A 13,454-nucleotide genomic window follows, 5' to 3' on the forward strand; every position below is an offset into this window, starting at 1 on the left:
CATCATCCCATTTTAAATTTGTGTTGATAATCTTCTCAATACCAGTGATTCAAAGCAGATTAAGTAAGACATTGGTTAACATTGTCTTGGTAACATGTTCCCATCGGTAACATTGGGTAACATTAACATCATCTTTTGATGATTTAGTAGTTTTATGAAACATAAAGATCTGATTTCAGATAAAACTGGCTCTCCTCTAAACGCAAAACACCAAATTACTACCATCTGATATTTATTTGAAGTGTGTCCTCTGTGCCAATCACTCTGCTCAGCAGGTTGTAAGGGTTACCTCAGTCCTCGGTTTACAGAGAGGGAGATCTGAGGCTTTGGGAAGAAAGCACCGTGCTTAAGGTCACAGCTCAAAAACGTGGAGCGGGGATTTTTGCCAGCAGCCAGCTGTCAATGCCAAGCTCTCAGCCGTGTCTCTGTGCTGGTTCCCAACCCCTTTGCCATGTAGGTGACACACCTGTTCTTCCTCTGGCCTTGTCACAGGGATAAGCACAACAACCCCAGACTCTTGCAAGAGTCTTTTGCTTTCCCATGCTGTGGGGCACTCAGTAGTTAAGACTGTGTTCTCACACGGAGGACTCAGTACTTCAGTAACCAAACACCTGATGGTGAGGTCCAGAATGGGCTCGAGGCACCAGATTTTTGTCTTACCAAACAATCACAGAATACTGGAATTGCATTAAAGATGCTTACCAGATGTTTGAATCCCTCTGTAACATCTCAGTGAACAACTATTTGAATTCCATTTGAACACTTCGCATAACCTGTAATATCCCATTGTACCACGCAGTCGCCCTGTATTTTTAGATAGCTCTAGTTAATAAAAAGTTCTTATTTGCAAAGAGTTAAAATCTATTACTCTATAAGATCCACCTAAAATTTCTGATCTTGCTCTCTTGGACAATACAATTTTGCAAGTGCCTGAAGGCAACTGTCACATCACTTTTCCCTAGTGTTGTGGTGAGGAGCTCATGTGCCTTTGGAGGTAGCAAGAGTCTCAAATAATATAGCCAATAGGGGAGCAGAACTTTGATTTTTATTAGAGAAGACATGCACAGAAGAAGGCTTCTCGTAGTAAGAGTACAGGTTTTTAAAGCAGACAAATCTGAGTTCAAGTCCTAACTCGATCATTTCCTACCTATAACCACTTACTAGCTCTGCGACCTTGCATAAGGTGTTTACCTCAGCAGGGATGCTGGTACCTACCAGATAGTGGCATTATGAGGACTTAATGAGCTAAGGCTTATAGGTGCTTGCCTTGACCACATAGTAGATGCTCAAGAAATGAGATCTATAAAGTACACTGATGAGAGACACTAGTTTTATTTTGAACAGAAGTTGTGAAAATATCTTTTTATGGCAGTAACTCTTATCTAAATATCATCCCATTCCATCTCAAAAGATCAATTTTAGAGTTACATGATAGACTTTTGTCCAGGCAACCTTAGTCCACTAAAAAACTGAGCTATATAACATTTGGAGTCTGGAAACCTGAGTTTAAGACCTGGTTCTGCCTCTTACTCTGTGATCTTGAGTAAATTGCCTGAGCCTTGGTTTCTTCACTTACGAAATGTACCAACATAGCTAAAAAGTCCATCATGAACTACTGTGGAACAATTAGAGATAACAGTTTAGAACATAGAGCAATATGGGGAGGTCGGAAAACATAGTTTTGAGTGAAAAAGTGATCAGCAAAATGATAAATGTAACAATGCCATTTATGTAAAATTAAAATAACACACAATGTATAACACCCATGGAAACTATAGAAATCCAATGTATTATAATGATTGGCTGAAAGGAAGAGAATGCAAGCAAGTTGGAATGTTAAAAAGGAATCAGCGCAGCCCGGGTGGCTCCGTGGTTTAGCACTGACTTTGGTCCAGGGTGTGATCCTGGAGACTCGAGATCGAGTCCCATGTCGGGCTCCCTGCATGGCACCTGCTTCTCTGTCTCTGCCTCTGCATGGCGCCTGCTTCTCTGCCTCTGCTTCTGCGTGTGTCTCTGCCTCTCTGTGTGTGTGTGTCTCTGATGAGTAAATAAATAAAATCTTTAAAACAAAAAAGGAATCAAAAATAATGACAAGAAGGGTCTTAATGAATGAATGAATGAATGAATGAATGAAAGAATAATGAATGGATAGATAGATGCTAACATGGGAGTAATGATGCTTCCCTACCTTCCTCACAAGGTTATTTTGAGGATCTGGTAAGAATATGCACAGGAAAGCAAAGTTAATTTACTGTTTCCATTATGATTTCCACATTGAACAAATAAGCTGAACAGAGATAAATATTCTCCATTGCTCTTCAGCAGGAAGCTGTCACCATGGCAGAGCCCAGGAAACCTTGCCCTGGTAGGAGAATCTACAAGTAAGATGACATCAGAACTCTTCATGAAGAAGGGCAGGCTCTCCCTCATTTCTGGAGACACCACTTGATGGCACAGATAGAAGCATCAGAAGTCTCTTCCCATGGATCCTTTGCAAATGGCCCACTCAGGCCCTCGGAAGAAGAGGCCCAGGCAAATGGGTGCCCCAATGGTTTCTCCACCTCATAACATCAAGTTTCAGGATTTGGTCCTCTATATTTTGGAGAAGAAAATGGGAACCACCCGCAGAGCCTTCCTCATGGAGCTGGCACGAAGGAAAGGATTCAGGGTTGATAATGAGTTCAGGTAGGACATCACTGATTTCACTTTGTGAATAAGCAGGGCTTTTGTGAACAGCTTCTTTGGAACCCAAGGAACCTATGTTTTCTTCCACATACAGAAGAGGTGATGTTCCCATTGGGAAAGTAGGTTTGCAATCAAAGAACACGTTCGAGCCAACTAGTTTGGGGAAATAAAATGAGTGAGTGGTACAATTATATTGAAACTAGTTGGCACCAAAAGATAAGGTTATTTCAGTTGTGGATTGGTGTTTTTTTGTTTTTGTTTTTGCCTCTCACCATTATGAGATGTGGTATCCAGGGATCATAACAGAAACTTAATTGGAAAATTTAATGCTGATAGCACTCAATTTTATTCCTGACTAAATTGAACAAACCCCACTGAGTTCAATCAAAAAATGTCAGCTACTCTGAGGCAGAAAGAATGGTTTGATTCCTTGGCAATTAAGCGAAATACCTGGCTGTGCTGAGGTGACCAGTGTCTGTGGTGGGCTAGGAGGAGTGACTGTAGCTGGCTCTCCATCGACACTCAAAAGTGGCCTTGATAATGCTTTTCCAAAGATTGGTACCAGTGGGGTTTACAGAGGAATGCTGGTTAGATTCAAGGACAGCTCTGTCCAGGGCTGGTAGACATGCTGCTGAGACTGATACGGTCAGACAAAAGTTTGCCAGACAAAAAGACAACTGAAGCCACCTCTTAGGCCACCCAGACTCATTCACTCACAACCCCACTCATCCCAGCAATTAGACTTGTTGTTTTTCTAACTGTTTTTCTATCAGCTGTTCATTGGTCTCCACTGGCTGGAAGAGAAGACAACACAAAATCCAGAAATAAATGGTATTAAAACCTTGACATAAGTAATTCCAAATGGAATGGCTAGGGGCTTGCAGTGGATAAAGGATAATCAATGCAAGTGGCTGGCATTAATTGTCCAAGAAATAGATTGACCACAACTTTCTTAGGAAAAATTGTGAGAATTATATATGAAAATAAATTTGTATTTGAAAATACTTTTAAATATTTAAATATTTAATACTAAATATTATATATTTGATGTTAAAATATTAAAAACTAAATTGAATAAGCATTTCCTGTTGAAGAAACGCCAACTTCAAATTGCTAGAGAAACACATGTAAGAAGTCAATAATAAGATATTATAATTTTCAAAATACTCATAATTCATTTGAAGAGTCAATGTCACAGAAACATTTTATTTTTTTTACTAAAATGCCCTATTCAGAAATTCCTGAATCTCCCTTGGTCTCTCTCCCATGTGATTTTTGTGTGTTCTCCTTTATCCCTCTCTGCCTCTTATTTATGTTTTAACCCCCTATCTCATTTGGGATGTTAGGCCCAAATCTCCACATCCCTTCCATGGAATTATAGATTTAATCTATCTGTTAAATCTACCTAATCTTACGACTGACACAGTATGTTGGAATTAGGTGAAGAAAAGATGACACAGGTAAAAGGCCAAAACCCAGAAATTTTTAAAAAAGGAAGTTAAAAAAGAAGAAATGAAAAGCTTCAGCAAATATGGAACTGCTTTTTGTGATAAAGAAATTTGACAAGGGCAAGGCAGGAAAGCAACAGCCAGATGGTCAAAGTACCACTTACATAGAAAGCTCGCGGTTGAAACGTCCACACTTCCAGCAAGGACTGACTAGTTACAGGCACAGCTACGAATACAGACATGGGGGCTGAGGCAGGTACATGGAGAGACACGGGAGGCAAGTTTCTTCTTTTGGCAACAGAGCCAGAGAGGAAGTTCCGAGCGTCCGATGCCTGCTGCCAAGGACCAAGCCCAGCTGGTCAGGCTCTGGAGGAAACTGGTGCATGGTAAGCAAACTGCTGCTCTGTGTATGATGGTGGCAAAGCTCCCAGGCTGGCAGCCCAGAAGACACATTAAATACAAATGTGTTCTATAGCACAAAAATAAACCACAGGAAGTAGAAGTCCTAGCTCTCAAACGGAATTTCTGCGCATAGATACGTAGCCTTTAATTGGAAAGGGCAATAGAAATTGTTGTAGGGGGAAATCTCTAGGTAAGAAATTTAGAGACCTCCAATTCTGGCTCTGACCCTTCCCAGCTATGTAGTGTGGGACAAGACATCCTCCCCACTCTCTGACCTTAGTTTCCTGAAAAATAGTTTGTTCTATCTGGGCTAATCACCAAATGTAATGATGGATGTCAATGTGCTCTGGTAAATTAAAAACTGATATAAGGATGTAAAGTGTGATTGTTTTCTTGTTAATAAGCTGGATCCACTGACCATTATAGCAAAACCCAAATGGGACGATTCTGTCTCCATTATATGAACTAGGTCAAATGATAAAAACAAACAGAACAAAGACAGGAAGGAAACCCATCAAAATATTGCAAGTGGTTATTTTGTGAGGAAGGGGTTAATAGGAAGGGATATGGTTGCTTTTATTCTGTGTTTTCCAAATGTTTTTACAATAAGGTATATATTTTAAATAAAAATAAAGAAAGTTGATTTATAAAACAAAAGATACTTTTTAATAGTGAAGACTATACATTCCCTTTCTGGTATATAAAAACCAAAGGAAGAGGAGCTTAAAATATGTATATACAATTTAAATATATATATTATATTTTATATATTTAAACTATAAACTATATATATAACTATATATATAACTATATATATATATATATTCACACACTCTGGATATAGGCAGCAATCTCCATAGTTTCTACACCTTTGGCTGCCATGAGGATTACAGTTGAGGAAAAATCTCTTACTTTACCTGTATCTGAACCCATAGCTTAGAAATGATGTACCTAAATCCATTGAACTATTCTGGAGTTATTTCTTACCCCAGCATATGTGCACTGTATCCTTATATTTGGAATGGGTTTCACTTTCATGTTATATTTATATTATGTTATATGTTATATTAATCGGACATTGACATGCTATTCAATGTCTGATAGAAAGCTGGGTCTTAAAATAAAATTCAGGGGAGATGCCTGGGTGGCTCAGAGGTTGAGCATCTGCCTTCGGCCCAGGGCATGATCCTGGGGCCCAGGGATAGAGTCCCACATCGGGGTCCCTGCATGGAGCCTGCTTCTCTCTCTGCCTATGTTTCTGCCTCTCTCTGTGTGTCTCTCATGAATAAATAAATGAAATCTTTTTTAAAATAAAATAAAATAGAAATTAGAGGAGATGTCAAGTCATTCGAGGCATTTTGCACATTCATGAAGAAGATACCGAATTTTATTCCATGGCCAACATTCTAAATTTTAGAGAACTTCGAAATCTTCAAATTATCTGGGACAAGCCAGGGAAGGATGAGAATCTCTAGTACTTGTCATGTTGTTATTTCATCCCTAGTTCTAGTTCTTTGAACTATTTTAAAACTCTGTCATCAACTTTCCTCCGTGAACACAACAGTGAAGCTCATTATGTCTTGACCTAAACTGCTGATGTCGGAGAAGAAAGAGCTGTGGCTAGAACCAGTCATATCTACTGCTGGAACAGTAGAAACCCACCGGATGATACATTTGTCCTGCTCAGACTCCCTTAATTCTTCCACAAGGGTACCTTTGAAACATACTGTCTGATGAAAGCAAGATGTACCACAACCTTAAATCCTTTCTCCCTGCCCCTTTCTGCATCTAAGACCTATGACCTCCAGAAACCCTGCTAGAGGACAGAACTTCCTCTCCAATACGTGGATGTAATTAATCTATGGCATAGGGCTGGCCCCAGCTCGGCCACTTGGATTTACTTCTAACCTCCTCCAACTACTCATCTCTGGTTCCACAAAGTCAAGGGCATCAGGGGGGCCATCCTGTAGACAACCCGCTCAGACTGTTGACATTTTTCTTATACATAGTAGCTTCAGGAAATATGTGCTCAAAGAATGATTCGTCTGGTGAATATAAAACCAACCAAAGGAACTTGTGTCTACCAACATTAATTTTTAAAAAGATTTTATTTATTTATTTTGAGAGAAAGAGAGAGAGCAAAAGCAGAGGGAGGGAGAAGCAGACTCCCTGCTGAGTGGGGAGCCTGCCGAGGAGCTTGATCCCAGGATCACAGGGTAGGATCACCAGGATCACCACCTGAGGCAAAGGTAGATGCTTAACTGCCTGAGCCACCCAGGCACCCCAACTGTTGTAATTAATTTTTTTCTATGATGCACCAGGAATACTTCTGTAATCAGCAAAATAACGAAGACTTTTTAAATTCAAGAACATGCATTGTAAGCTCTAGTCCCCCTCTGGTCCAAATTAAGTCATGTTTCAGAATCTGTGGACTTTAAGTTACTGTTCATAATCTCATATAAAGTGGGAGCAGGGGATCCCTGGGTGGCTCAGCAGTTTAGCACCTGCCTTCAGCCCCGGGCATGATCCTGGAGTCCCAGGATCGATTCCCAGGATCGAGTCCCACATCGGGCTCCCTGCGTGGAGCCTGCTTCTCCCTCTGCCTATGCCTGTGCGTCTCTCTCTCTCTCTCTCTCTCTCTCTTCTCTCTGTCTCCCGTGAATAAATAAATAAAATCTTTTAAAAAATAAAATAAAAAAAATAAAGTGGGAGCAAAAAAAAAAAAATCAAAGCAAGACTCTCTCAGTCTTAAGTATATCAGAGCTGGAAATAGAAACCTATCTACTGGTGCTAGTAAAGGTGTGAGATAAAACCAAATAAAACTGCTTTGATTTTTTTATGTCAGGGATTCTGAAGCAGATCAGTTGCTAAGAGAAATTGGCAGGAGGGTTTTCAAACAGCTCAGTTTAACTGTAAATTACTATTTAAAATCATTGTTTACAAGATAAGTCCTACATTAGATGAGAAGAATTGGGAATGACCTCTCTGCAAAAAGAAAACAATTTTAAAGACAAAGATAAAAGCAGGTGACCATCTGGGAAGGCTGGGGAAATCAGATTGGGGGGTCAGTCTGTCTCCAGGCAAAGAAGGGTGGCTGCCTCTTGCTTCATAAAGAATTTTTCTAAGTACACTATTAGGCAGACCAACTGGGAAAAGAAAAACAGCTATAGTGAGGATACAAGTATCAGAAAAAAAAATAAGAACCAAACTTTGTGAGTTAATTCTATAACTCAGGGCTTTCTGAACATCTGAGTGCCGCATTCATGATTGTTTTAATATTTTTTCCACATGCGTTATTATAGACTTAATGTATTTCCTTCAATTGTCTCTAAGATGAATTATTACAGATAATTTAGCCTTGTCCTAAGGATTAATATAAAAACCATGATACCCATAAAAACCATGGGTCTGATATGCCTAATTTTAAAATGTAGATATAAAATGTAGATATAAAGAAGATATAGATATAAAATAAAATGTAGTTATAAAAAGATATGTATTTTTCATGCCCAGTTGTGTACCTGCTAAAATGATCTCATGTACCTATGGAGAATTAAGTACCACATTGGAAACGTGGCTGTCATTGAACGCAACATCCAGTGTGGGGGAAGTTAAAGAGAGATTTTTCTCTCCAGCAGCATTTCTCAAAGTATAGTTCTTGGGCTGTCGAGTGGTTTTGAAATATGGTCACTCTCAAGGAGAGGCAAGGACTATTGGCCTTGCATCTGGGAGAGCTTGTGACTCTTTCAACCAATAGAGTGACACTGACTTTTGATGCTGGGTCACAGAGGTCCCTGAGACTTCTACTGCTCCCTGGATCTCACACCCTCATGAAGGAAGTTTGAGTCCCTTCTGAGAGAGGCCACATGAAGTTGCCTCAGGTTGATAGATACATCTGAACCCAGCCCCACTGCCATACTCACCAAAGTGTCAGACATGCCGAGCCCTATGGAGCATCACACCTCCATTGTCACCATGCCCGACAGTTGCCTGAATTCTTGATCCACAAAACTGTGAGATATAATAAAGTTGTTGCTTTTTTAAGCCATTACATTTTGAGAGGGTTGATTATGCACCAATGAATAGCTAGAACTGGCTACATCAGAATTACCAAGGGAGCATATTCCTGGGCTCTAAGTAAGATTTACTGGATCTGAATCTCTGCTAATTGGGTCCAGGCTTCTTGGGTGTCTCTGGTAGACACTAGAATTTAGTTCCTTTAGAGCTATTGATTAATTAATTCATAAAATCATCCCACAAAGATCTATCTATTCCCTGTTGCTATGAATCTGGCCATGTGTTGGGCATCAGGCATAATTATCCCCCAGATGATAACCAGGCAGATAATAATATGGTTCCTGCCCTCAGGGGCACCAAGGAGCAAGCCAAGCACATTTCAGTTGAACACTTGTTGGAGGAGAAGACCTTGCATCTTTTTCCCTGTGAGAAGTTGAGGGACAAATCCTAGTTCAGAATTGTTATAATTGGCTCCAGCCCTCCCAAACCTAGTCCAAGGCATCAGTAATTGGCCCTGGCTAAGAAACTAGATGTACTTAAAGAACTGAACTCGCTGATATTTCTGGAACAGCCATTTCAGCAGCACCTTGGTGTCTTTGGAAGAGGTTTGGGGCTGCTGCCTGGTGCTTCTGCTGCCTTTTAGTATAAGAAGAAAGCCCAAACCTGGGACTGGTGCCAAGACAGATACCACCTCAGCCCCAGCCCCAAGTTTTGATTTTGAAAATGACATTCATGTGTATTTTTCCTCCAAGGTAGAAAGTGGTGATAGTTGGTTCATGACATAAAATGGGAAAATATAGAAAAAAACTTAAACACCACCTCCCTCCGAGGTCTAACCACAGTTTAGTAGAACGTTAAAGAGATTGCTTGAGTCATGCACAGCTGGCTTTGTCCTGGCTTCACGGAACCTCCACAAGCCTTAGTTTTCTTTTCTGAAATCATATTGCCCACCTCGTAAGACTTGTGAGGACTGAGTAAGAATATGTGTGTGTGTGTGTGTGTGTGTGTATTTTCCAACAGTCTGAAGTATTCTGGAGTCTTATCTGGTCTTTTCTTTTGAGTATGCCTGTTTGTTATATTGTTTGTGGATCCTTATACAGCAGCCCCCATCACGTCCCCAGGCATTCAGGCTATCTCTGTTAGAGGCAGGGCGGTGTCCAGAGACATCCCCCATGAAGAGGTAAGTGGTGGTGGAGCAGGGGTGAGAGTGGATGGTGAGAGGCCTGAATTGCAAAGATGAGCCCCAGGGCTCCCCCTCAACACTTTTGCCTCTCCGTAAGGTTTAGGTAAAATTTAGATCTCAGAGAGCCTGAAGGTCTCCCTGTGGCTTCTGCATCTTGGTGTGTAGCTATAGCAACTGTTCTTTCAGATTTGGGGGGACAGTCTACATGTCTTGCAGTCTTATTGAGGTCCACATGCTATTGGACATAAGATACCAAACACAAATTCTATGCGGCAGCAGCAGGGACAGTGTGGCTAACAGGAAGTGTTACCATATCTCTGTTTCTGCCCTTTGAAGGGAATCAGAGTTTTTTTTTTTTTTATTATGATAATACCCTTCCAGATGTTGTTCCTTCTACAAAAAAGAGCAGCACTCTCCACAGCCATGGAATAAACACAAAGCCAAAGAGGGGTAGTTCAGGTTAGCTCAGCACACAGGCTTTGGAATAAAATAGAATGAAGATTGAATCTCTGCTTCACCAATTATCAGCTGGGTGAATCTGTGATGTCTCCAAGGTCTCTTTTCTCATTTTTATAATGATAAGGGTGATAACCCCTATCTCATAGCATTATTTACAGTTAAATGAGAGAATGCATGAAATGTGCCTACCATAGGATCTGGCACATAGTAATATTCCAATATTATTAATATTTCCAATATTGGTGTCCTCAGAGCAGAGAGAAAATTACCCTAGCAGCAAATAGACAAAGAGTTGCCACAACACAGCACTAAGAAATTGTCAGCAGAACACACGGGAGGCAGCAGCTCTCCTTAGCAGCTGCTGCTAAGGGTTCAGAACTGAAAGTGAGCAAATGAACAGAGACATTAATGGTCTGCAAAGGGGGTATGACAAGCCTGATGCAAGAAGCACGTTGTCATCCAGACCCAGGTGGCCAGGAGGAGCCCATCAGCTGAACCCAGGCAATGTGAGAAGACAGGGAATGGAGATTGGGCTAGAGCAGAGATTATTCTCTAGACAGTGTTTTCTTAAATTATTTGTGGTGAAGGACCAGTTTTCAAAAAATTCATTACAGATCAATGCTTTTATCAAAAAAACAACAAACAAGAAGCTGCTGTGATGGTGCCAAATTACAATTAAAGTTTCTAAATGCTGACTTTTGATTTCTGTGCTAACCTTGTGGGAAGCAGTGACAAGTAGTAATGAACTCTGAGTAGCCTTGTGTTGATGGCTGAAGAGGTCCTGTCTGATTTTGTGTGTGTGCTCTATTATTGTAGTTTTGTTTGCTAATTGCTTAATGAGCAGGGGTTGGAAGTTTGAATCAGAGTCTTCTTCCATAGGATGGGCAGCCTGTTTACTTGCAAATGTGCTTATAAGAACTCTGTGAAAAATGCCTGTGGTTCTCATCCAATAGTATGAGCTCAGACATTGCCATTCTGTCCCAGGAGAAGCCATAGTGGGGGTGAGGATGGCAGGAGAGCGGATGGTGAGGGGCTTGACTTTGGAAGTTGAGCCCCAGAGCTCCTCCTAAGCACACCCTTCTCCCCTGAAGTTTAGGCAGAACCTTAATGATAATTATAATAACAAATAATGTTATATTATAATTAATAATAATATAATAAAGCTTTCCTCCAAAGGGCAGAAATCTAGACGGAATAACACTTCCTATGTAGCTCTATTAATCCTTTTGTTGTCTTCTTAAAGTCTTCACATAAAGAAGCTTTCCAGAGCTTATTATAAATAACTTTTGGAATGATGTGGACCTAGACTGGAGACACAGTTAGTTGTCTTCCTGCGACTCCTGTCAGATGTGGTTTCACCACACGATACTTTTGCTTGGCCCACTGCACATCTTGACACCCAGAAGCCTCAGCTCTGGTCTCCAGACCCACTCTCTTCCAGCGCCAGCCTCAGATCCTAACCATCAACTGGACATTTTCACATCAACCGGCCACCATTCAAATGCAGCATACCTGAAATTTCATTCCCCACCCCAAAGAGATAAATCCCTATTTCTACCAAAACTTCTCTTACTTTACTGTGATAGATATGGGAAATTAATATTTGTTCTCTGCTTCTGCTTATATAGGTGAACTAATGCCAGAGGCTCTTCCTATGTCTCCTTTGCCTTCCTTCCTGGTGCTACAGGATCCAGACCGGGTTAGAATTATCTCACATGTAGTCACAGTTTCATTCTACTAAGTAGCTCCCAACCCTCCCTATCCATCATTCTTCCCTCCCTCCAAATCACTGTGTGGACCAGATTAGTTTTTCTAAACAACACAGTGATGCTATGCATATTCTGCTCACAAAAGCCTTCACTGGCTCCACACCCCCAGAAAATAAGATCCAACCTCCTCAACCAGGCTTCTAAGACCTTCTATAACATGGTTGTCCCAAACGACTCAGCTACATCTATAATTACTTCCCCAAATAAACTCTTCACTCTGGTCCAGACCATTCTCCTACTTTCCTTCTGGCTCCTGAACCTTTTCTTCCAGGAGGGCCCAAAGTTCTGCTTTCCAGGTCCTTATTCTTCCCCATCCATCAAGACTGGGCAAAAATCCCTCCTTCCACAAAGTCATCCTGCCTCTTCCAGCTCACACCAGCTCTCTTTCTTCTCTACATACCACTTTCAGATCTTGTCAATGCCTCATGTCTTATCATAATATATGATTAACCATCTACTTCACATAAGATACTAATATCCAGAAACTTCCCTTTCCTTCTTTGGTACCTTCCTACCTAACTTCCTAGCACTACTACCACCCCACCACCACTGCCACCACAACGACCTCTACCACCACCAGAAAGAACCTAGGGCTATGAATATAACAGTGAACCATAAAATACCCAACTAATCCAAGAATCAATTAAAATAGGGAAAAGAAAGAAGTCATGGAAAAGATGTAGAAAAGAGGCAAGAATTTTATTTTTCTCTTGGATGCCTAAAGATGCATCTTACTACCTCCCAGATTCATAGATTATTTGAACTGAAAAAAGCCTTAAAAATATTGGTTCCAGGCAGCCCGGGTGCCTCAGCGGTTTGGCGCCTGCCTTCAGCCCAGGGCGTGATCCTGGAGTCCTGGGATCGAATCCCACGTCGGGCTCCCTGTGTGGAGCCTGCTTCTCCCTATGCCTGTGTCTCTGCCTATCTTTGTGTCTCTCATGAATAAATAAATTAAAATCTTAAAAAAATATGTTGGTTCCAATGATATGATGCTGACTGTGAAGACTTATTAAAAAACAGAAATAACATACTTGACCCAGAAAGAGAGGATCAAAAAGGATAAATATTTACTAGCTGTGTGAACTTCAGAGTGTCACTTAAACTCTGTTGTTCAGTTTCCCTATTTTTGAAGTGTGAATAAAATAACACTTACTTGAGGAGCTTTGGGAGTATTAAATGAGATGATGGATGGAAGGTACCTGGATAGTGCTGAAACAGGTATGGGCTCAGTGGTTATTAGACTCTCCACCTATCCTCTATCACTAGACTGTGCTTTGAAAAACATGTAAAGCAATATTTCCCCAAAGCTGGTCACCATCTATTAATGGGTTGTGAAATCAATGTAATGGAACGTTAGATGCATATCTATATGTATCTCTTTCTATTTTAGGTCATGATATAAAATGTATTTCTAACTGTGGGTCAGAACCAGACAGTTTGTGAAAGGCACTGGACTAAAGCTCTCTACAAATAAAATGAAATGATACACCA

General features: G+C 40.7%; 1 protein-coding gene across 3 annotated transcripts in view; it reads left to right on the plus strand.

Annotated features, from left to right (window-relative positions):
- The first annotated feature begins 2,439 nt into the window (after positions 1-2,439).
- DNTT (DNA nucleotidylexotransferase) overlaps positions 2,440-13,454 on the plus strand; it is a 29,070-nt gene continuing 18,055 nt past the window's right edge. For 2 of the 3 annotated variants that reach the window (XM_025466747.2, XM_035707663.1), the window contains exon 1: positions 2,440-2,685. In XM_025466747.2, coding sequence (XP_025322532.1) covers positions 2,483-2,685 — 203 coding nt within the window. In that variant the 5' untranslated portion in view covers positions 2,440-2,482. Of the gene's footprint in view, positions 2,686-4,116; positions 4,520-13,454 lie in introns of those variants that run through there. The other variant, XM_025466746.3, reaches the window with a different exon arrangement.

The sequence above is a fragment of the Canis lupus genome, chromosome 28 (genome assembly GCF_003254725.2).
Source record: "Canis lupus dingo isolate Sandy chromosome 28, ASM325472v2, whole genome shotgun sequence".
In the NCBI taxonomy this organism is placed as follows: Eukaryota; Metazoa; Chordata; class Mammalia; order Carnivora; family Canidae; genus Canis; species Canis lupus.